General features: G+C 32.6%; 1 protein-coding gene across 2 annotated transcripts in view; it reads right to left on the bottom strand.

The window, feature by feature from the left end:
- The window catches only part of Dcdc1 (doublecortin domain containing 1), a 494,469-nt gene that overhangs the window by 459,624 nt on the left and 11,835 nt on the right, over positions 1-23,010 (bottom strand). For both annotated transcript variants that reach the window (XM_047516704.1, XM_047516706.1), the window contains exon 2: positions 8,918-9,086. In XM_047516704.1, coding sequence (XP_047372660.1) covers positions 8,918-9,009 — 92 coding nt within the window. In that variant the 5' untranslated portion in view covers positions 9,010-9,086. The remainder of the gene's footprint in view (positions 1-8,917; positions 9,087-23,010) is intronic.

The following is a 23,010-nucleotide window of genomic DNA, read 5'->3' as shown; positions in this document are numbered from 1 at the left end:
GTTCTCAGGCCTTCAGACTCAGGCTGAAAATTACACCAGCAGTCCCTGTGGCTCCAAGGCCACCAGATGACACCACTGGCTTCTTGAATCTCCATATAGTAGATGATAAATCATGGGAACTCTCAGCCTTCACAATCAAGTGAGTCAATAGCATATATTTTATTTTTACTGGTCACACTAGCTATTAGAATATGAATCACTGTCATATTAAAGGGTAATATAAATTACTAATGTATTACTCTCTAGACAATACAAAAACACTTATTTCCATTTATTGCTGCTCCCTGAGCAGGGGAACAATACTTTCTTCCTTTTTCTTGGATAGTGCACCTGTCCTTCATAGTTCTGATTTTTCACAGGGAGCTCAACTCCAAAATTTTGCCTTCCTTGGGCTTGGGATTTTACATTGTTTCCTCTCTGTGTTTCTTGTGAACTATTGGTTATGGAGCAATTTTTAAATCAGAGCTTAATGGTTATACATAATAGTTGGGTTCATCCTGACAAACTCATACATGCATGGAAATTGATTTTAGTTCAGGATCCACCCTTTCCCCTCCCCCTTTCCCCTCTCTTCTTCTCCCATCTCCTTCTCCTGCCTCTACTCTGGTTACATAAATTTAATATTACAAAATTTTTAAGGTCTACATTTTATCATAGCTTTCATAAAATTTAGCAAATTGTAGTCCTTCCAAAAAACACTGAACTTAATTTAGCAATGTGGTCACTTTTATTTATTGGCTAATCTGTAGTTTCTATGGACAGGTATAGCTTCTTTCCATGGTATATTTCTAAACCAATTGTTCTAGGAAATGGTCTTTTGTCTTAAAAAACAACAACAAAAATAAATAAATAAATAAAAGAGAAACCTCCTCTTCCCTTACCTGATGCTTTCTATAGCCTTTGGGAACCTGAAGTAATTTATAATACAGATTTTCTTTTTAACATTTCTATACCAGTCATCATCTTGTCCCAGAAGTCTATGATAGGTCTCTACTGCAAAGTTTTTATTATATCTATAAATAAGGTCACATCTGAACAGTAGGCTCTTCAAGTAGGCTCTTCTTTGATAATATTCTAAGCTACTCACATATACCGAAATGCATCCCTTCCCTGTCATATCTACCTTCATAGATTTGATAGCAATAATCAGCACATCCCATTAATTATTTCCTATCGATTAAATCCTAGCCTTAATTTCTGTCAAATATCCAAACTCATCATTGCATTATATATCTATAGCATAGAAAAAATTTTTTAAGTCTAGAACCTAAATATCACCACATTGATTTAATATATATATATATATATATAGCATTACTTCAGAAATAAATCTCCTTTTAAAGATTATTTCCTATCGATTAAAATCCTAGCCTTAATTTCTGTCAAATATCCAAACTCATCATTGTATTATATATTCTATAGCATAGAAAAAAAAATTTAAGTCTAGAACCTAAATATCACCACATTGATTTAATATATATATAGCATTACTTCAGAAATAAATCTCCTTTTAAAAAAAAACTATCTACATATCTACCCTTCTATTTCCCCATTTATATTTATTTTTTATTGCCATGTAACAAATTACTACAAAATCAATGACTTAAAATCACACCTATTTACTATCACACTATTCTGTGGATTAGGAGTCATAGCAAAGTTTAGCTGGATCCTTTTAGGATCTGACAAAGTCAAAATGAAGATATTAGCAGGGGCTGCAAACTCATCTGATGCTTGGGGTCCTCCTCCAAGCTCATTCAGGTTGTTGCCAAAATTCAGTTCCTAGCTACTGCAGAATTCATTGTGACTATATTTTTTTTTTTTTTTTTTTTTTTTTTAGGCCAGAAGTAGCTGATCTCTCTGATTCCTCTGATCTCTCTTATTTAAATATCTGACTAGGTTAGGCCCACCCAAGATAACCTCCCTTTTGATGAACTTAAAGACAACTGATTATGTACCTTAAATATATCTGCAAAAATCTTGTCCACTTTTCCATATTAAGGAATCAAGGAATCTCATTATATCTACAGGTTCCACCAACATTCAAGAAGAGGGAATTACATGGGGCATGTATACCAGTTGATTGAAATCTTGGGAATCATGTTAAAACTCAGCCTTCCATATCAGTTATATAGTTATCCAGTTTTATTATCTACTTTTTACATAAAATTGAGATCCAGATATTTTATTTTCTGGAAAAGTCAATATAATTACTTAAGATTAAATTTTATCATTATTAGATACTGAGAATATTAAAAAGAATATGCCCTAATTATTAATCATAAATTCTGTGTCAGTAGGATTTATTTAATAAGGTGAAGGAGGGTACATTGAGAATCTTAAAGATGATCATTAAACTCATTTGATGTATTTACTGTTATTTTTGCTATATAATAGTAATTAAAGGTAAGTTACTCAGATATTTCTGAAATAAACATGGTTCCAGTCCCCTCAAATCCCAGTGCATTAGTAAATCTACTTGTAAGTGGAAAAAAGAAAAGGTCGGGGAAAAGAACGTACCCACATTCTAATTGCAAATCCAAAGAAGAACTTTCAATGCTTTGAGAAATGGCAATATCATTAGAACAAATACTTCCTAAAGTGAATAATTTAAGGGGAGGGGAATTCACTTGGATACAAGTGTTCTTATATATTTTTTTCAAAAACATCAGCCACTGTGGCATATATATACAATGGAATATTACTCCGCAATGAAGAATGATAAAATTATGGCATTTGCAGGCAAATGGATGAAATTGGAGAATATCATGCTAAGTGAGATAAGCCAATCTCAAAAAACTAAAGGACGAATGATTTTGCTGATAAGCGGATGAGGACATATAATGGGGGGTGGGAGGGGTTAGCATTAGGTTTAGGGTTAGGTTTAGGGTTAGGGATAAGGAGTGTGGTAAGAATGAAGGAAAGAAGGACTGTATAGAGGGAAAAGAGGGGTGGGAAGGTGGGGGGGAAGGGAAAAAAATAGTGAATCAAACATCATAGCCCTATGTAAACGTATGATTACACAAATGGTATGCCTTGACTCCATGTACAAATAGAGAAACAACATGTATCCCATTTGCATACAATAAAAAAAAAACATCAGCCACATTACTTCTGAATTATAATTTATGGTTAGTTTGGGGAAAATATTTTAGCAATCTGAATCACTCTTCAGGAATTACAAAAAAGAACAAATATGGTTATGTGCATCTCTAGGTGTTCAAAATGTGTAAATATTTAAGAATTTTAAATGTGCTTATAGGAAGGTGAAATAAACATGTCTCAGTCTAATCTTAAAGCAATGTTGATAAAAAACAATTAAAAATTATAAAACTTTAAGTAAATTAATCTTTTAGACAATTTCCACATAGGATACACTGAATGCAATAAATTACAAAATTACAAAGTTGACAGGTGGATTAAGAGATTAACTAAGGTTTTTCTCTTTTGCTCAAAAAGGACTATATCTCATCTACATTTGTCTTTTATTATATTCAAAAAGATTATCAGATAGTACACATTGTGGAATGTACAACCCCCTTAATATTCCAGGCTAGTTTTAATGATGCCCACTCTCTGAGGTTCTCATTAAATCTAATTTAATGTTTTTGCTTCACAAAGCAACAAATAAGTCAAAACATGAACTCAAAAATCAAAGAAAGTATGCTTAGGAAGAAGTATAGAAAAATCAGTTAAAAAGACCATGGTAAGAATTGAGATGACTCTATTCTTGACAAGGGCTATTCTTTTAATTGTCTCTATTTTAATAGCATTAGTGAACTGTAGTGTCTTCTTATAGCAATTGAAGGAAAACTCCTAATAAAATCATATCGTTTGGTCTCACTTTCAAAGATTTCAGAAGGAGCTGCTTATTGCTTTCCTGTAATATTCCTCAGCTATAACTGCAATATAATGCCTTCTATAGTTCTTATCCATATGTCTCTTTACAAATAGCATTCACTCAGCTAATCTTACCATGATTGTACTTCTTTCAAGAAGAGTTTAATAAATATTAATCTAAATTCAGAATTCACATTTTCTAGACCCTCTTTCATAAAAACAATAATTGTTTAGTGGAAGATAGAAATTGTTAACAAATATTAACACAAATAAATTTATAATTACTAATCATGATTAAATACGAAGAAAAAGTATTGGTTTACAGGGGAAAAAACAGGGGTTAGGAACATAAAGAAGACCTCACCAAAGCTGTTCAAGCCAAGCAGACATGAGAAGCATTAACCCTGCCAGATTCTAGTTATGTCTTATTCCATATCACTACCTTCAGTCCTGTGAATAAATTGATGCACCGTTTTGCATACTGTTATGTTTGCTTTATTTGTTATGTGATTTCATATCCAACTGTGCAAGGGTAAGATCCTTGTTTTACATCTCTTATGCTTCCAAAGGAACTCAACCAGTGATTAATATGCAGAAATTATTTTTGACAATAATGACATTGTACAAAAATGTGTTACAAAAATGCCATTGGAGGGAGGGAGGAAGGGGGGGGGAGTGAGAGAGAAAGAAAAAGAGGGACCCAAACCAAACAAGTATAATTTAAGAAATAAAATACAACAAAGTTAAAATCAAAATTTATGTCAGGCAATGCTGGTTAATTATCTAACAATCATTCCCCCCATTCTTCTTTAGATGCAAAGCTTCAGTTATGTTTGGGGAATCTGTCCTCCTGCTATGCTCACGGAAGGTATCCTCTGATCAGCCCTGGTAGGCAGTGGCCTAAGACCAGTAATGATAATTCCATATCCCTTGCCCTGATAGGTTAGATAATATGTTTATTATCCAGTTTTAGCTAATGAGACAAGAGAAGTCTTCCGCAAATTGTTTCTTTGCCCTAATTTTTAAAAAAAAAAGAAATATAAATAACCAAATATACATCTTTTTTCAGACATTGTTGAGTGAACCTGTGATGAAGCATCTTTCAAGCAGGATCTATCTGAGGATGGCAGAGAGAAAGATACAAAGAACCAATCCTTTTGCTAATACTGTTGAACCACTGAATTTAAGTCTAGATTTTCTCTATCTTTAAAGTTCTTAGGTGAGATAATGAATCTTCCTTGTTTTTAAACTCGTTTTCGGTTCAGTTTTGTATAACTTTCCACTGATGGTGGCCTAACATAAAATCAGCTTTCTCAGCACCTATGCAGAGAAAATTGCACTGAATATAATGGATATCCAGTTTCAAATAATTAACAATCTAAATTACATTTGCTTTATTTTTTGTTTTATTAAAAAGTCTTTACTAATGTTTAATTAATTTTATGATGGGATAAAATTTAAACTAATATATTAGTTTCTAAAACATTACACCAGAAATTTCAGTGTAAGTAAGCACAGAATGACATAGAGTTTTTATCCTCCCTACTTTTGAAACACAAAGTATCCTTCATAAGTTGAGATTCCTATGGCATAAATCTGCATGTGGCTAATAATACTATTCATCAATAAGAAGTATGGCTACTTTGACAGACCATGGCTCAATAACAAACATGCAGGTCTAAGTTATCACATAGTTTGGATGTGAATTCAACAGCAGGATAATGACAGTTGCCAAGGATTTGTACTTGCTGTCACTTCATACTAGTGTTGCCTGTCAAAATGTCTCTTTTTCTTATACAGAAGCCATAGAATTTTTATGGATAGCAATTACTTACGATATACAATGAAGTACATCAAATCTAACAACCACTCTTTAGCCTTTCATTATTTGGTAGACTCTTTGTTAAATGTAGTCAACCATTTTCATCTAAAATTATTTATTTATACTGTATATTTGACAAGCATATATTTCTTGCTTTATATTCTAATAGCATTTGAACCTTCCTAAAGAGTTATGTGGCTTTTTTAATATTATCATTTATAAAACTTATCTTTATCCTATTACATTTTAATGGTAATTAAACTCTCTAATTGGAATATGTACAAATAAGAAAATAGAAACACAAAAGAAAATGGCCAGAATTATTTTCAATAATGTCACAAATTTGAAATAAAGGAATGCAACCAATAAAAGAAATAATCCCACATGTTTGATGAATGCAATCTTTTTCAATATCTCTGGAGTACACAAAGCACAAAGATTCTATTAAACTTCACACTGCCCTTTCCTCAACTTGCTTCAACAAATAACTTTCAAAGATATAAATAACTTTCTACAATTTCTCTGATAAAATGTGATTTAAACACCATAAAAAGTGAATAAGTGATAATGAAATTGAGCAATTTCCCACAAATTTTATTTTCAACATTAAAGAAAATATAATTCTAGTTTAGCCTAGAAATGTTGGTTGTGCAAAAGTGCAAAAAATAAAAATAAGTTACATCTTAAATCTAAAACTGGGGGGGTTATAGATATTATATATAACATTTTCCTGAAGAAATTTAAATTTTCAAAAAGAAATAGTGATCTAGTCTCATTATTTTTTAAGGGAAACCGCATGCTATTCTAAAGAATTTTATAGACATTTTTTAAGTCTTGATAGAAAAAAAATCTGAAAAAATATGAATCAAGGAAAGTGTATCTATTTGGAAACAGTGAAGGTTTTGCTTTGCTGCATTGCTTCATTCACTATTGTTGTCTCCCCTCACTCCCTTCTGCCACCATTCCATAGTGAGACTCAAAAGCTCACCTTTGAAATGATGAAATCACTAAATTTATACTGTCCCTAGAAAAGGTCACATTTTCAAATGCTTATATTTGATAAAGGGTCTAATACTCAACCCAATTAAAATACCCAAGATGAGTAAAATGACATAAAATGGGACTGAATAGAGTAGGTATCATTAATATCCTTAAAGACAAGATTTGTCTGTGAAAACTCAGCCTTGATTATCTGCCAAAAAAAGTTGTTGATAGTCACTTTATAAAAACTAATTTAAGTCCTCATTTAACATACTAAAGCAAACACTGAGCTGTCAGTAGAATAAGACATACTATAACTTTCCATTATAAAAATCATGAAGTGATACTACTTATATGATTGTCAGCTAAAAAGTCACTAAAAGCATTTTATATGTGGAATAGGAAGATATATTGTTATGTTTTCTTAACTTTAAATTGAAATTTCATTTGGAAATCTACTACAGCATTCAAAGACATATTTTATGCATATGGTGGAACTACCCCTGGATACCTGTTATGAATAAATAATTGATTTTGCCATTCATGTCTCAAAGACTTATTACCTATTCTGGGCCACCCCAGAATATATATTTCCTACTTGTTCATCTTTCCTGGAAGTGGCTAGACTTTCATGTCATCTGACCTCTGAAGGGTGAGTCTTAAAATGAGAGGATCAGACCACATTTACACTCTTGGTGTTTGTTTTCCTGTGGCAATGGGATCCTGGCACAGCAGTTTTCACTGTGTTATAAGCAAATGTAGATGGAGTGACAGCAGAAGAAAAACACTGAAAGAACACGAAAAGAGAAAAAAGGAGTTGTTCACAAAAATATAATCAAAAGCAAATTAATAGCATTAGGTAATAACATGAAAATAAAGTAGTCACTGATGGCTCCCATAAATGGATTTAATACAAATGTGGGCATATTTTGTAATAAGCAAAATGTGTTAATTAGTGAAAAAAAGCAGAGCTTCTATGATACCAAAAAAGGAAAAATCACATTAACTATTTTAATAATTATTTCTCATAAAAACACAAAGATGGTAGGAGAAAGGTGGCAATGAAAACAAAATCGAGACAAGAGAAGTTTTAACCTCAATCAAAAGGAAAATGCTTTACTCAGAGAAAATTACGTTTCTTGATGATCATATCAATGCCAATAGATCTTTCATTACCATTAGCCTTTATGAACTTGACCTTTTTCAGGCTGAAGCTCACCATTTTCTTTCTCATGAAGGTAAAGGATCTCTGAGTATTATCTTCAGTGTTCTGTTCTAAGTATTTCATAATCAAAGTTGATGGTAGCAGGAAATTGTGACAGAAAAGAAGTTAGGATTCAAACAAAGAAACAAAGAATCATGTTGAAACAACAAGCTATTAAAAACAGGAGCAGGAAAATATCACATAAAAACCTGATATATAATAAAAAGGGCAAGGCCACAAGGCAGAGTTAAGAGTTAGTCTCAGAATTTTAAAAGCAGAAAGAAAAGGGAAAAGAAACTGAATAAATTAAGGTACATCTAGCTCTCACAGAAAAAATAATAATAAAGTCATTAAAAATGCACAAACAATAGATGGGATGAAAAGTAAATAATAACCATTTTAAGCTCAAAGTTGGAAAAAATTATAAAACAACAAAAAAATAAGCAAAGAAACACTGTGTTAGAATTGATATTTATGTAAAGAAATACTTAAAAGTCTTAGAGAAAAAATTTTCATTGTTTTATTGGGAAGACCATTATCATGAGCAACTTAGTACCTACAATATAATATACAAGGTTGTGTGGTTAGAACCATTTGGGTTCAAATCCTACCTTCTCCACTTATTGAAGTATGAGTCTAGTTAACTCTAAATCTTTGTCTCTTGATTGATAAAACAAAGGTGTTTAGAATACTAACTGCCTATTTTCCTCTCAGGGTTGTTTGGAGAACAGAATTGAAAAAACATGCAGGTGAAGAGCTAAGCATGGGACTGCCCATAACAAATATTAGTTGCCATTATTGTTATTATCAATATCATTATTATTATCTGTTCAAATCAGACCACATGAATAGTTCATGTTTACTGATCATTTATCTTTTTTCTTCACATCAAAGTAGACAAAATTGGAGGAGTCTAACCCAGACAAAAACCTCTATGGCTCATCACATCTCCAAGTTACCATTTATATCACCTTTACCAAATACCAAATAAGTATTTACATACACAACTTTCTATAAATTCACTTATCTTTTTTAAAATTCATTTTAAGTTGATAAAATCATATTCTTACCTTGGTAAGTCATTCAAAATATATTTGTAAATTGGGTTCACAGTACTCCCATACAAGGTGCCTACAGGATTACTTTGTTGTGATTCCTCCATTGCTTTAGTCAAGGGAAATAAAGAAGAGTGAGACAGTGCTTCCCATGATCATCTGCTTCTATTCTTACCATCTGCAGCTAAGAATTGTGAAAGATGTTAGTTAATTTAAAATGTAAAATCCTCTTGGATTTCAAATTGAGGGTAAACATTAGTCACAATCTATTTGTCATTATGTTCTAGGCTATACAGCAATCATTAAGTGTAAAATTCCACTAGAAATTAACAGTGATGAGAACTTAAATATAAATCTAAGTCTATTAATGGTATAATCCCATTTAAGAAATAAAAAATGATAATTTCTTATAAAGTCTTTTAGCTTTTGCTAGTTTTCAGAATACTGCTTATAAAAGCAATCTTATATGAGGAATACGTTACTGAAAAAATCTAGCACAATGAAATTTATTTATTTAATTTGCCCTTCCTCCTGATTCTTTCTTTTTTTTTTTCCCCTCCTGATTCTGATATGACTCTCGATTTATGCAGCCATGCCTTCCATGCCAAGAAATAAGTGTCTCCAAGGCTGGTCAATCAAAGTGCCCCATTGCCCAGACACAAAGGTTGGTAAATTGGAGTTCTGGTAAAGAGAGAATGGTGCACTTCTGAGATTGCTAGCTTTGAGAACAATTTAAACCTCCACCATGGAGAATGAAACCAAAACAGATGAGAACAGATGTGAAAGAGAGACAAAGAAAGAGTCAGATGACATTTTAGTCCCCCAAACCATTTATTCAAACCAACCATATCTCCTGAGTTTCCTACAGTTTCTTAGTTTCTTTTTGCTTGAGTTAAATTGAGTTGGAATTTTCTTATTTGTAACCTAGAAATCTTATATAATATATATAAACTAATTTCTTAAGACTAAAACAATGTGCTCTTAAGAAATAATGTCTCAGAATATTATCTGTCAGTCCCTTTCCAAGGTATAATCATGCACTAACAATGTTGATTAAAATAACTACAAAATCTTCTCTCTGATGTAGTTCACTAAGGCAAGAAGGAGATGTCCCAATGTAAAATGACATACCAGGACTAAGGAAAACATATTACTTTTAAGGCAATAAAAATATTACTTTTACCTTTTTACTGCTGTTCTGAAATAAAAGCATTCATTCATGCTCTGATTACTGAGGACCCATAATATATCTGGCATTGTTCTAAGTACTTAGAATTCTTCAATGAACAAACAGGGAGAAAAAAATGTGCTTTGTACAGCTTACACTCTAGTGGGAACAGATAACAAATAATAAACACAACAAATAAATAAACTATATAGATACCACCAGGTGAACAATGCTATTGGAAAATTGATGTGGGAAAGGTATACTGGAAGTGTGGGAGGAAACAGCAACTTTAAATAAGGTTGTCAGCACAGGTGTCATTGAGGTGGGAGCATCTAGGCAAAGACTTGAAAGAGACAGGGAGTTTAACCAAGCAGACAACCAGGGAAGAGTGAGAAGACACTAAGTTGGAATATAACTGGCATGTGTGAAGAATAGAAAAGTAGATAAATAGATGATGAAGTAGGAATGTAGTTCAGAAAAGTTAGAAAGGCAATGAAGAATATGGAGATAATATAAGGTATTGTGGGACTTCATTAGGACTTTGAGAAAGTTAGAAAACCCAGAGATATGATTTTAAAAAATAATTTTGGCTGCTTTTAAAATAATGCATCAAATATATCAAATAACTACATTGTAATGTCCTGATACATCTATATATTAATATCTTCTAATATTTGTCTAAATTCTTTGTGACAAAGACTGTCAATTGCCTGACAATATTCATTTCTTCATTCTTCTATAATAGTAGTATCTTTAATTTTTAACTGGAGCATATGGCTGCCTAAAATAAAGATTATCAGAATGGCAGTCATCAAGAATACAAACAACACTAAATGCTGGAGAGGATGTGAGATTGTAGATGAATACACCCACTATGGAAATCAGTGTGGAGATTCCTCAAAAGCTAAGAATGGAACCACCATATAACCTAGGTATACCACTCCTTGGTATTTACCCTGAAGAGTTAAGCTCATCATGCTCTAATAATACATAAATACCCAAGTTTATAGCAGTACAATTTACAATAGCTAAACTAAAAAACCATCAATGGAAAAATAGATAAAGAAAATGTGTTATGCATACACATTGGAGTTTTATTCATCCATAAAGAAAAATGAAATTACATCACTTGCAGGAAAACCAATGGAACTTAAGAATATTATGTTAAGCAAAATAAGCCAAACTTAAATAGAGAGGAAAGGAAAAATAAAGATGTATGTTGGCGGGGAGGACTAGATTTTCAGTGTTTCTTATAGCTGTGTAGGGCTGTATGAATATGTTCTGACCAATGACAAATTAGTGAAAATGAGCAACAAGAGTGAGATTGCTCTAGGTTTTCCTTCTTTCTGCATCCTCAAATGAAGAAATAATGGCTGTCTCTGGATTGGTCACCTTCAATTTTAATATGATGCTAGGGAAGAAGGATATGCTCCAGGATAGAAGGGGTTTAAATCTCAGACAACCCTTGAATACCACACCAACCCTGGACAACTTCCTTTCAGACTTTTACAAGACAAATAAACCTATACCTTTTCAAAAGAGTATTAATTTGGGTCTTTGTTGCTTGTAGTTGAAACTGCTCCTGAAATTCCTGATACTCTCTTGGATTAAGTTGCTTTCAAGAACCAAAAAATATGTGATATTGACTTACAGCAGAGAAATGCAGAGACTACTAGGAAGGTTTGAAATATAAATTTAATTCAGAGTCCAGTAATTTGGGGCTTTGTGCCTTGTAGGTTTGAAGGATATTGCTATATTCAAAACCAAACTCTTTAAAGTGGCACTCTAAAGCAGTGTCTTTGGAGAAAAGATTGTGGTTCCAGCCTTTTTAAAGTACTTTCCTCTAAGAATTCTTTGTCATTCAATAAAAAGCCCATGGGGCTGGGGTTGTAGTGCAGTGGTCGGGCACTTGCCTAGCATGTGTGAGGCACTGAGTTTGATTCTCAGTACCATATATAAATAAATGAATAAAATAAAGGTCTATCAACATCTAAAGAAAAAAATATATATATAAAATAAGCCCAGTTGAAGCTGATCACATTAAGGTTTCTTGTATTTGGAAGTTTTCCATTCATGACTAAAAGTAAAGTGGTTTTAGTGGTTAAAAGGTAGGATTGTGGACAAAATTGTTAGGTGCTCTTTAAAATTTGTTTTCCCCTTTATAAATTATAGACTTAGAATATGCAACTAAAGTCTTATTGCTTTTTAGGTATAGTAAAATGATCGTATGACTAAATTTTGGTCAATTGAAGGTAAGCAAAGAGGTATATGTGACTTCTAGGAATGGTAATCTTTAGCCTTCCTGATGCCTGAAATGTGATCATGGCTAAAAAGTAGAACAGCCGTGTAGGATCTGGAATGGATCATCCATGACTTCCGGAATAGAAGCCGTTCACAGCAGAACAAGAAGATGGAAAAATCTTAGAGCATCATGCAGCCTTCCAGACTTTTACATTAGCTAGAAATAGCCTTTTTCCTTACTATTTTTCAATATAAACTTTTTGTAACATCCTGTATGCTCTGTATATCTCCTCCCAGTTACCATATCTTTGTTCATGCTATTCTTACACTGTGAAAGATTTAGAAGACTAGAAAGCAACTTGTTAAAATGAAATAGATTTCTTTGTTCCATTTTCCAAAGTTCATGTTTAACTTGGTTGATTATTTGAAATGAAGAAAAAAATTTCCTATGTGTTCTGATCAGAATGTTTGTGACCCACTCTCCAATTTTCAAGAAAACAAGTAACAATAAATGTTGGTGAGGATGTGGGGGAAAGGGTACACTCATACATTGTTGGTGGAACTGCAAATTGGTGCAACCACTCTGGAAAGCATTATGGATATTCCTCAAAACCTAGGAATGGAACACCATTTGACCCAGTTATCTCACTCCTCTGTAAATATCCAAAGGATTTTAAATCAGCATACTACAGTGACACAGCCACATCAATGTTTATAGCAGCACAATTCACAGTATCTAAGTTATGGAGCCATTCTAGGTGTCCTTCAACAGATGAATGGATAAAGAAATTGTGATATATAAACACAATGGAGTGTTACTCAGTCATAAAGAAAAATGACTTTATGACTTTTGCTGGTAAATGGATGACTCTGGAGACTATTAGGCTAAATGAAATAAGCCAATTCCCCCAAAACCAAAGGTTGAATGTCCTCTCTGATATTTGAAAGCTGACCCACAATAAGCAGGGGTGCAGGATAGATAGAAGTTCAGTGGAGTAGTCAAAGGGAAATGAAGGGAAGGGACAGGGGAATGGGGAAAGGAAAAACAGTGGAATGACATAACTTTCCTATGTACACTTATGAATGTACAGTGGTGAATTTCACCATCATTTATATCCATAAGAAATTAATTAAAAAAACTAACTATGGGTAAATGGCAGAAAGATAATAGAGGGAATGGAGTAGAGGTGGGGGGAGGGAAGGGAAAGAAGAGATACTGGGGACTGAATTTGAACAAGATATATTCCATGCTTTTATAATTATGTCAAAATGGATTCTACTATCATGTATAACTAAAAAGAACCAATTAAAAAAAAGAATGTTTGTGACCCCTGAAATTCATCTGTCAAACTAATCCCCAGTGTGATAGTGTTAAGAGGTAGGGCCTTTGGGGATATGATTAAATCATGAGGGTAGGCCCCTCATGAAAGGGATTATTAGCACTCTATCAAAGAGACTCCAGAGAGTTAGTTAGTTCTTTTACACAAAGGAAGAAAACACTGAGAAGCTATCATCTATGAGGAAGCAGGCTCTTACCATATATGGCTAGTGCCTTGATTTTAGACTTCTCAGCTTCCAGGACTATAAGAAATAAGTTCCTGTTGCTTACAAAAGCTACCCGTTTAAGGCATATTGTTATAGCAGCCCTAACAGACTAAGATACTATGGAAATATTCATCAATTTTCTAGCCTCATCATAAATCCAACAATATATGAAGTATCTGTCCAATAATATTAGTTAAAATGCATTTTATTCTGTAAGAGCTGTAACCTGTCTTGAGTGTTTAATTGAGTACCTGGAACATATTAGGTTTGCAATAAACATTTGTTAAATAAATATGGGAAATTGTACTTCAGATACTAAGAACACATATCCACCTCAGAAACACTGGAGTCATAGGAGATGGTTTCCTTATCCAACTAAAGTAGAAAAAATTCAGAAAAATTCCAATGTTAATTCTCTAGCTGGTCAAATAATTTATTATCCAAACTGGGTCTGTCCCAGGAAAATAAAGATGTAAAGTCACATATCTATATATACACTCCTTTTTTTACACTACAAGGTATCATTCTATATGTATAACTGCATATGTAACTATGAGACCCAACAAAGTTTAACTTATTTGATTTAGATTTATTGTTTGTTGCTTTTTAAAGAAGGTATCAAAGAGTCTCTGGTTTTGTCTTGATGTGAAGATGTTTTTCTCTTCACGGAAGAACAAAGGGTGCTTCTTGTTAGCTCCACTTTCAAGGGAAAGGAGTGCTACCTATTTTGGAGATCTGGTTTTCCTTTATCCAGGGATGATACGTGGACCTTTTTGCACTTTCAAAATCTGGACCTAATTGGCTTTCAACTTAAATTGCTGGATTTCTTAAGATATAAAAAAGACTAGCAAGAATTGGTCCATACAAACAAATCTATCGTGTATGTGTGTGTGTGTGTATGTGAGGGGGAGAGAGAGAGAGAGAGAGGAGAGAGAGAGGAGAGAGAGAGGAGAGAGAGAGAGAGAGAGAGGCAGAGGAGGGATTAGATTTCAAGTTGAGGCACCCAGTAGCAAAGGGCACTCCAGTTGAACACAGTACTGAAAGAAGTGATTTATCCTGTGATAAATAATTTTTTATTTGTCAACTTAACTGGACTATGGTATCCAGATATTTAATCAAACATTATTCTGAGCATTTTCTGTGGTGTTTTTAATGAGATTAATATTCCAATGGGTGGAATTTGAGTAAAGCAGATTACCCTCCATAATGTGGGTGGGCTTCATTAATCAGTTGAAGGTCTTACTAGAACAAAGACTGAACTCTTCAGAATAAGATGGAATTATACCAGCAGATTGTCTTTGACCTTGAACCTCAACTCTAGCCTTCCAGACTATTCCAGATTTTGGACTCACCAAACTTCCACAATCATGAGATTCAGATCTTAAAAATTCTCGTTCCCCTACACACACACATACGGCCCTCCCCACACACAAATATAGACTACCTGTTGGTTCTGTTTCTCTAGAGAATCCCAACATGCCCTCTTTCAAAGACCATGCTAAATTACAAGGCTGAGTTGGAAGTCAAGTACAGAAGACTTCTGGAAGCATGGAACAGTAGAACCAGTCAGACAATGAATGTAGTAGGACCATAAAAGGTGCAATGTTTTAAATATTTGTCCCTTCCCAGACTTGTAATAATTAAAATTTAATTGCCACTATAACAATATTAGAGGTAATTTGGCATAAGGGCTCTGCTATAATAAATGGATTAATGCCATTATCACGAAGTAGGTTCCTTACAAAAGGATGAGTTTGGCCCTCTTTTGTCTGCCTCTCTCTTTCACTGACTCCTGGCTCTTCCACCTGTCATGGGATGATGCAGCAAGAAGGCCTTTGCCAGCCCCTCAAACTAGGACTTCCTAGCCTCCAGAACCCAGGAAACAAATTTCTGCTTATAAATTACTCAGTCTGTGATCCTTTTTGCAATAACAGCAGCATTACAGTGCCAGAAGCACCAACAAAGGTACTGATGTCGGGACTCTTCCTCATTTGAGAGAGGACAGTTGGAGGACTTCCCTTCTGAACTACCACGAACGTCTAAGATTCTTAGATAATTCACAGAAGACGAGACGTTCAAAGAGTATGATATTACACTTGCTGCTAATTAAGCATATGGAAGAACAAAAGAAATATAACACTGCTTAAAAGTATTATGGAAGAATTCATACCTCATCTGCATAAGAGAAGGAACTTGTCTTTTTCTACCACTTTATAGGAATGTGACCCTGAGTATCACAACCTTCTGAGTCTCAGTTTTCCCATCTGGATGGTTATTATGACTAAATAAATGATGAAGGTGAAAGCATCCAGCACAGTGCTTGGCACATGGTAGATGTTCAATAAATGTTAGATGAATCTGAAATTCTATACCAAATAATAAAAAGTATCTCTCTTTTATAGTATAATAAGAGAAGGTGCTTTTCTTTGCCTAGCAGTCATCTGACATTCCCACTGGGGACCAAAGGGTTGTTGGTGTTTACACTCTTGCTCTCCCTTTTAAGGGGAGGGCTTAAGAACCCTTGCACCCTTGAATTCTTTCAAAGATCCAGTCCCTCGTAATAGGACAATGTTTTGAAGTCAAAAATCCACCTGTGTATAGCAAGGCAAAATTACATTAAAGAATAAATCATCTCACAGAATAAAATCCTTTGACTGTGAAGGTGTGTTTATTATACAATGCAATTATTTAAAAATAAAATTGCTCCTAACTATTCAGAAATATCTCTTGAAATATAGCAATAGTTTTACTTTTTACTTATGCTTGATTATATTCCTCATTTTCACAAAAGAGGAAACAATTTTAGTGATGGATGGCATTTTTCCCCCTGCAAAATAGTTTCAGGATGTTTTTAGTGGAGTGAGTTATGTAAGTGTGAAATCAGTATGATTATGAAATGCAATATTTCTTCCACACTGTTATATTAAAAAAGTGTCATCCTCACTACAAGTAGAACATATTCATAGGTTAGGTAGAGAATACAATAAGGTTTCAGATTACATTCTCATATATTACTAATTAAATGAGAATTATCAATTAGAAATTAAATAAAATGTGTTAATTTTACTTTGATGATAAATACTATGGAATTTTAACAGAGTACAGATAAAGACACTGACTTACATCTTATTGATAAAAGCATAGTTTATTCACAGACACAATGAACAATCACCATTATCTTTATTTCCTATTTCTTCACATTTTTTTAATGAATATGCACTCCCCTCTTGTGAATATCCAGATGTCTTCTGGATCTTTTCTTTTATAAGAGGCATTTAATTACACAGTGGTTATGAGCCTGAACTCTGAAGTCAGAGTGTCTGTCTAGATTTGCATCCCTGCCTCCTACCTTCTAGCGATGTCAATGAACAAGTTGTATGACCTCTTTGTGCTTCAGTTTATTCATCTGTGAAAAATGGAAGTAAGAATAATTCCTGCTCCTGAAATTAATGTGCTACTTCAGCAACTGAAGTACGATGTCTTGGAGGTCTTCAGTTAGACCACCAATTATCATTAAAAACCTGATCACAAAATAGGCCAGAGAAAAAAATAGCCAGAGGAAAATGACTATTATCAAAAAGACTAAAAATAAGCACTGGCAAGGATGAGGAAAGAAGAGAAACCTTTCACAGTGTTGGTAGATAATGTAAATTGATGCACTATTCCGGAAAACAGTATGAGGGTTCCCCCCCAAATTAAATAGAACTACCACATGATCCAGCAATCCCATTGCTGAATATATATCCAAAGGAAATGAAATCAGTCTGTTGAAGAGATATCTGTTTATTGAAGCACTATTTGTAATAGTAATGAAATGCAAACAACCTAAGTGTCCATCAGGTGATAAATGGATAAAGAAATGCAGCACATATACACAACATACCAGTCAACCATTATAAAATGAAATCCTGTCATTTGCAATGTCATGTATGGAATTGGAGATCATTATGTTAAGTAAAATAAGCCAAGCACAGAAAAACAATCACTTCATGTGGAATACAAAAATGTTTATCTCACAGAAGTTGAGAGTAGAAATGATGTTACCAAGAGGCTGAGGAGAATGAGGAGGAGGAGAAATGGAGATCAATGGGTACCAAATTATAGTTAGATGGGACTAAGAAGTTCTGGTGTGCTATTGCACAACAGGATGACTATAGATAACAGTAAAGTACCACATATTTCAAAAACTAGAAGGAAGGATTTTGAATATTTCATCATAAAGAAATGATGAGGAGATAGATGTTTAATCTGACTTGAACATTACAAAATATATATATGATTTGAAACATCACATAGTACCCCATTCATATAATTTTTATGTATCATAACAAGTTTAATTTAGTTTAAAGTATTTAAATTGAAAAAAAAGTTGGGGAAACTGATGACTGGAGTTCCAGGCTCTCAAATTAGTTATTTTTCCCACTGAAATTTCAATAATAAAAGTTCTTGCTTATTTTAATAACTGTAATCATAAAGTTATACAAACTAAATGTCCTAGGATAAGTTTAGTTACCTAATGTTTGCCTTATTCTATGCTAACAGGATGAGTTAGCAAAGAAATTCTTGCATATTTTTATCACTTTATTATCCTGTCCTCTACTGTTATTATAAACATAAGTTTACTTAAACAAGGCATCTCGGTAGCCTTCCAAATGTGTTTTCCCTAAAACCACTTTGATAATTCCTGTTCCCATCATTCACCCATTCAACCATCAAACTATTTAACAACTGCCAACTATTTCCAGATTTAAAGCAAAAAGGACAGTGGATTAATGTTGAACAAAACAATATTGTTTTGTGGGATGGGGTCATAGCTCAGTGATAGAATACTTGCCTAGCATGCATGAGGAACTGGTTTCTAGCCCCAGAACAGGAAAAAAAAAATATTCCTTACTTGTTGTATTTTCATCTTAATGAATATAATCACAATTTTAATTAACTTGTCTTATTAAAAGCAATTTGTATGATGATAACTAAAGACTAGGGTTATTTTAGGAATATCCATACTAAGATTTAAAAGTGTATAAAAATAAAATCCCTTACAAATCATCTTTCCTTGGAATTAACCACTATTATACTTTTTGAATATTTGTATTTAGCCTTTCGTGTATGATTTTATAGTCTTTTCTTTAAATAAAGGTTCAACCCTAAGCCATTTATATACTGCTGTGTTCACTTAATAAGAATATTCCTACTGTATTAAATATTTGTTGAGAACATAATCTTTTATTACTTATTTAATATTCTGGTTATTGTTTCAAATACTTCCTACTACAAAATAAAGCTGTGGTTCTTATTATACATTCTGTTGACCATACCATTGACTAGAGAAGTTCCAGAAGTTAAATTCCTAGATCAAAATGTGTTCACAATTATGAGGCTGCTGATGTGTATCTACAAATCGAATTGCTTCTTATAAATGTATCAATTTCTAAAACTACAAGAAATGTTATATGAGAGCCCGTCCAACAGCACCAATTAGTGAATTAAGATGTTTTCTTAACTTTTCTAATTTTACAATAATTTTAGAAAAAATATTCTAAATTGGTAGTGAAAATTTAATTTTTTAAATTATCATCATTTAACTTTTAAAAAACCATATCAATAAAGAGGAAGTCAAAAAAATAATCAGAATTATGAGGATTATGAATTATTTAATTCTGCTTAGAAAAACATTTAACTAAAGGAAGAAATTCCTAAAATCTAGAATATATATGTTAAACTTCTAGGTATTTTAAAGATAACTATGTTCAAATATCTAATTAGCCCAATGTCCCCTTTCCCATACACTTACAAGAACATATCCAATTATCTTGATAAAGGCAATTAAAATTACTATTAATAATCTTAATACTAAGATGTGTTATAATTCATTTGATAATTACATTTCCCACAAAGATACTGTCAACATAAACTGTGAAACTGTAGATCCATCCTGTTTACAAGTATCAGAGACAATATGCTCACTGTTCTGTTGTACTTAAATGCTGTATTGCAGTTTTTCTTAACAGGTAATACGTGACATGAACATGTCTGATTTTATGCTTCATAGCTTCCCTTCTGATGTTTAATATTAAAATTATATTTATGCATCACACATGTCAAAAAATGATTTAAATAATTAGACTAAGAAAAATAACAGCAACCCTGCCTTTAATTTCAAATATAAAATATAAATCTTTTGTTTGTAGATGTTAAAAACAATCACAAATCAGAAACACAAACTATTTACATTTTCTGACTTATGAAACTAGCATTAAGGGTCTTGTCTAGTGTGTTCAGATTTTCTATTTCCAGGAATCAATTATGAATCAAAACATAAAGTCATAAAAAATAGGAAAAGTCAACAGTCTATATTTCAAGATTGAATCATGAGTTTAAGTCATTATTTCTATTATATATTCTGATTTTATAACAAGAAAAAGAATAAATGTAATTATTTTGATTTTAAAAGCATATTTCAAAAAATGGTACCATTTAAATGAAGGTAAAGTTTATATTTTTTGTTATTATTTTCTTCAAAAATATGCATTAGAATAAATATTTTTCTAAACCTCAAAGTAAATACAATATATCGTTCTGGCATATTTATATCTCTGAAAAGGTGTTCCCAGTCTTAGACAACATAAATACTAAGTAGTGTGCTGGTTGTCATAGTAACAGTAAATACAAACATAAAAATACATGCAATTTTTCAGCTGTATTCATTTTTCTTAAATATGAATATTTTATAGGTAAAAGATTATTCCACTCTGCTTTAGTTCCCTTTTTAGAAAGAAAAACATAATTCTTCAGAAATAAACGATTATCATGTAGCAATGGAAAAGGTTTTTAAAAAGTTTTTAAATGCTTTATGGGAAATCTTAAGGTTTTTAAGTCAATTTTCCAAAATGAAGTCAGGAAAAAGAACTCCTCTCACTCTATATTCCTTTAATAGACAGTATTCTTTCAGTAGGGTAAAAGCACATAAACTTCTTTTTCTCCCAAGCATGAAATCCCCTTTTATTTTGCTAAAGTTTACTATTTGCATGCATTAAATGCAGCACTTGACCCTGGAAATCCAGAAGTCTGTGGATAAAAAGCAGAAGAAGTTTAATGCTAATCCAGGAGCTACTACTTGAATAAATGACCTGAGAATCTTTACACCAATTTCAAAGAGTTCTTTCCTTTCTCCTCCCCGCTTAATAAAATGCGATTTTCTTATAGGTGCCCTAAGAGACACAATAAGTATATTACTGATAAAGTTTTCTGAATTTTATAATTGAGGGCTGGAGAGAGAAGCAATTATGTGAGACATGATGTGAAGTTTGAAATCTACTGAAAGGTACTGGTAAGTCAACCAAAACAGAACAGAAAAATTGCTCAACTATCATTTGAAAACAAATTTTACAAATCTAATTACATAAATTTAGATTTCCGATTTGTATCAATAATAACTAGTATACAAAATTCTCCTGGGTGAAATTTAAAAAAATTAAAAGATCACTGTCTAGGCAGCGTGCCAAATGTGAGGTGACAAAATAGTTCTCTAGAGTTCACCTTATGCTCACTCCTTGATAAAGAAACCACATGCTGTAATAGCTAACAATTGACTAGTCTGCAAGAGGAAAAACAATTAGAAATATCATCATGCATATGCATGCTCCTATTTATTTTTATTGAAGAGAAATCATTTATTCATGCAAATAATGATAGACATAAATAATTGTCATTATGATTTTACTGAGCATAAATGCTCCAATGAAAAAAATTAACAAGTACAATAGTTCCCTTTATTATCAGAGGATACATTCCAAGACTTCCAATGAATGCCTGAAAGTGCAGATAGTAGCAAATACTATATATGCTATTTTCATGTATATATGAAAATATTTATGTTTATTTATATACATACAAATTTAATGTCTTTCCATCCTAACTAACCACTTACACACTGTGGCTAGAACTTTTGTAGTTTGAACTGTGACAGCAAAACTAGCATGTAATTCTGTTTCCTTCTTCATTTTCACAGAAGATTCATTCTTACCACAGATTTTAGGAGCTTGGCTTATGATTTATTTTCTTGCCTTAGAAAGTCAATAATTTTCACTTTTATACTTAAAGAAGCGCTATATGGCTTCTCTTTGCATATCTGAATTGCCAGCATTATTTCTTGAATACAGGTACTGCAATACCACTGTGATAATCAATCTGAAAACCAAAAGGGTTTCTCAGCAACTAATGGGTGGGTAATGTATACAGTATATAGATATACTGGACATAGGGATGATTCACGTCCAGAGTAGGATAGCATGATATTTCATTACCCTATCAGGATGGTGTGCAATTTCAAGCTTATGAGTTGTTTATGTCTGGAACTTTTCATCTAATATTTTCAGACCATGGTTAACTATGTGTAATTGAAACCACACAAAGCAAAATCAAGGATAAGGGGAGACTACTTTAAGTTCAAACATAATTGGATTCACCATAAACATGATGAAAATACCATAGCAAAAATCACTGCACTCAATGAGCTCATGGTTAAATGCTATAGCAACATAAAATCTTTCAACCGTTAAGCTTTCAATACATACAACCTAATAATTCAATTAGTCATATAGCATTCCACGTATTGGGAAAGTACAACTTATATTTCCTATCTGTGATGTGCAATTCAATTTCAGAACAAATATTTATCTCTTAAAAATTAATTTAACAGTTGATTTAATAATATGTCTGGCTCAATAATCTCTGGAGAAGTCTTATAACTACCTACCTCAGCTATCTTTAGTATTCTAAAGCAAATACTCAAAATCTGTGATGACCCAAAACAAAAGGTAAAAGATTATGCATTCTTCTAGGAATCAGGGGAAAATGGTTCCATCCTTACTGCCATTTGGCATTCAGAATGGTTTGACTCAATACCATGGGTTACCATTTTCATTTTGTCAGCTAGGAGATATAGTTAGAATGACTATTTCATTCACATAGGGTTCCCTGACACAATCTTTTTAAAGTCTCTGTTGTCTACCTATTTCTTTTTTCTACAATCCCCCCTCTTTCTCTCTCAAATTTATATGTACCTATAATTTGTATGCATAATGTATTATTTCTTTATTTGATAATATAATTTCCCAATTTAGTAATTTTGACTTGTAAACTGAGGGAGGAC

Source organism: Sciurus carolinensis, chromosome 11 (assembly GCF_902686445.1).
Source record: "Sciurus carolinensis chromosome 11, mSciCar1.2, whole genome shotgun sequence".
NCBI classification, from domain to species: Eukaryota; Metazoa; Chordata; class Mammalia; order Rodentia; family Sciuridae; genus Sciurus; species Sciurus carolinensis.
Note: the sequence above shows the minus strand (reverse complement) of the source record. Positions and strands in the feature narration are given on the sequence as shown.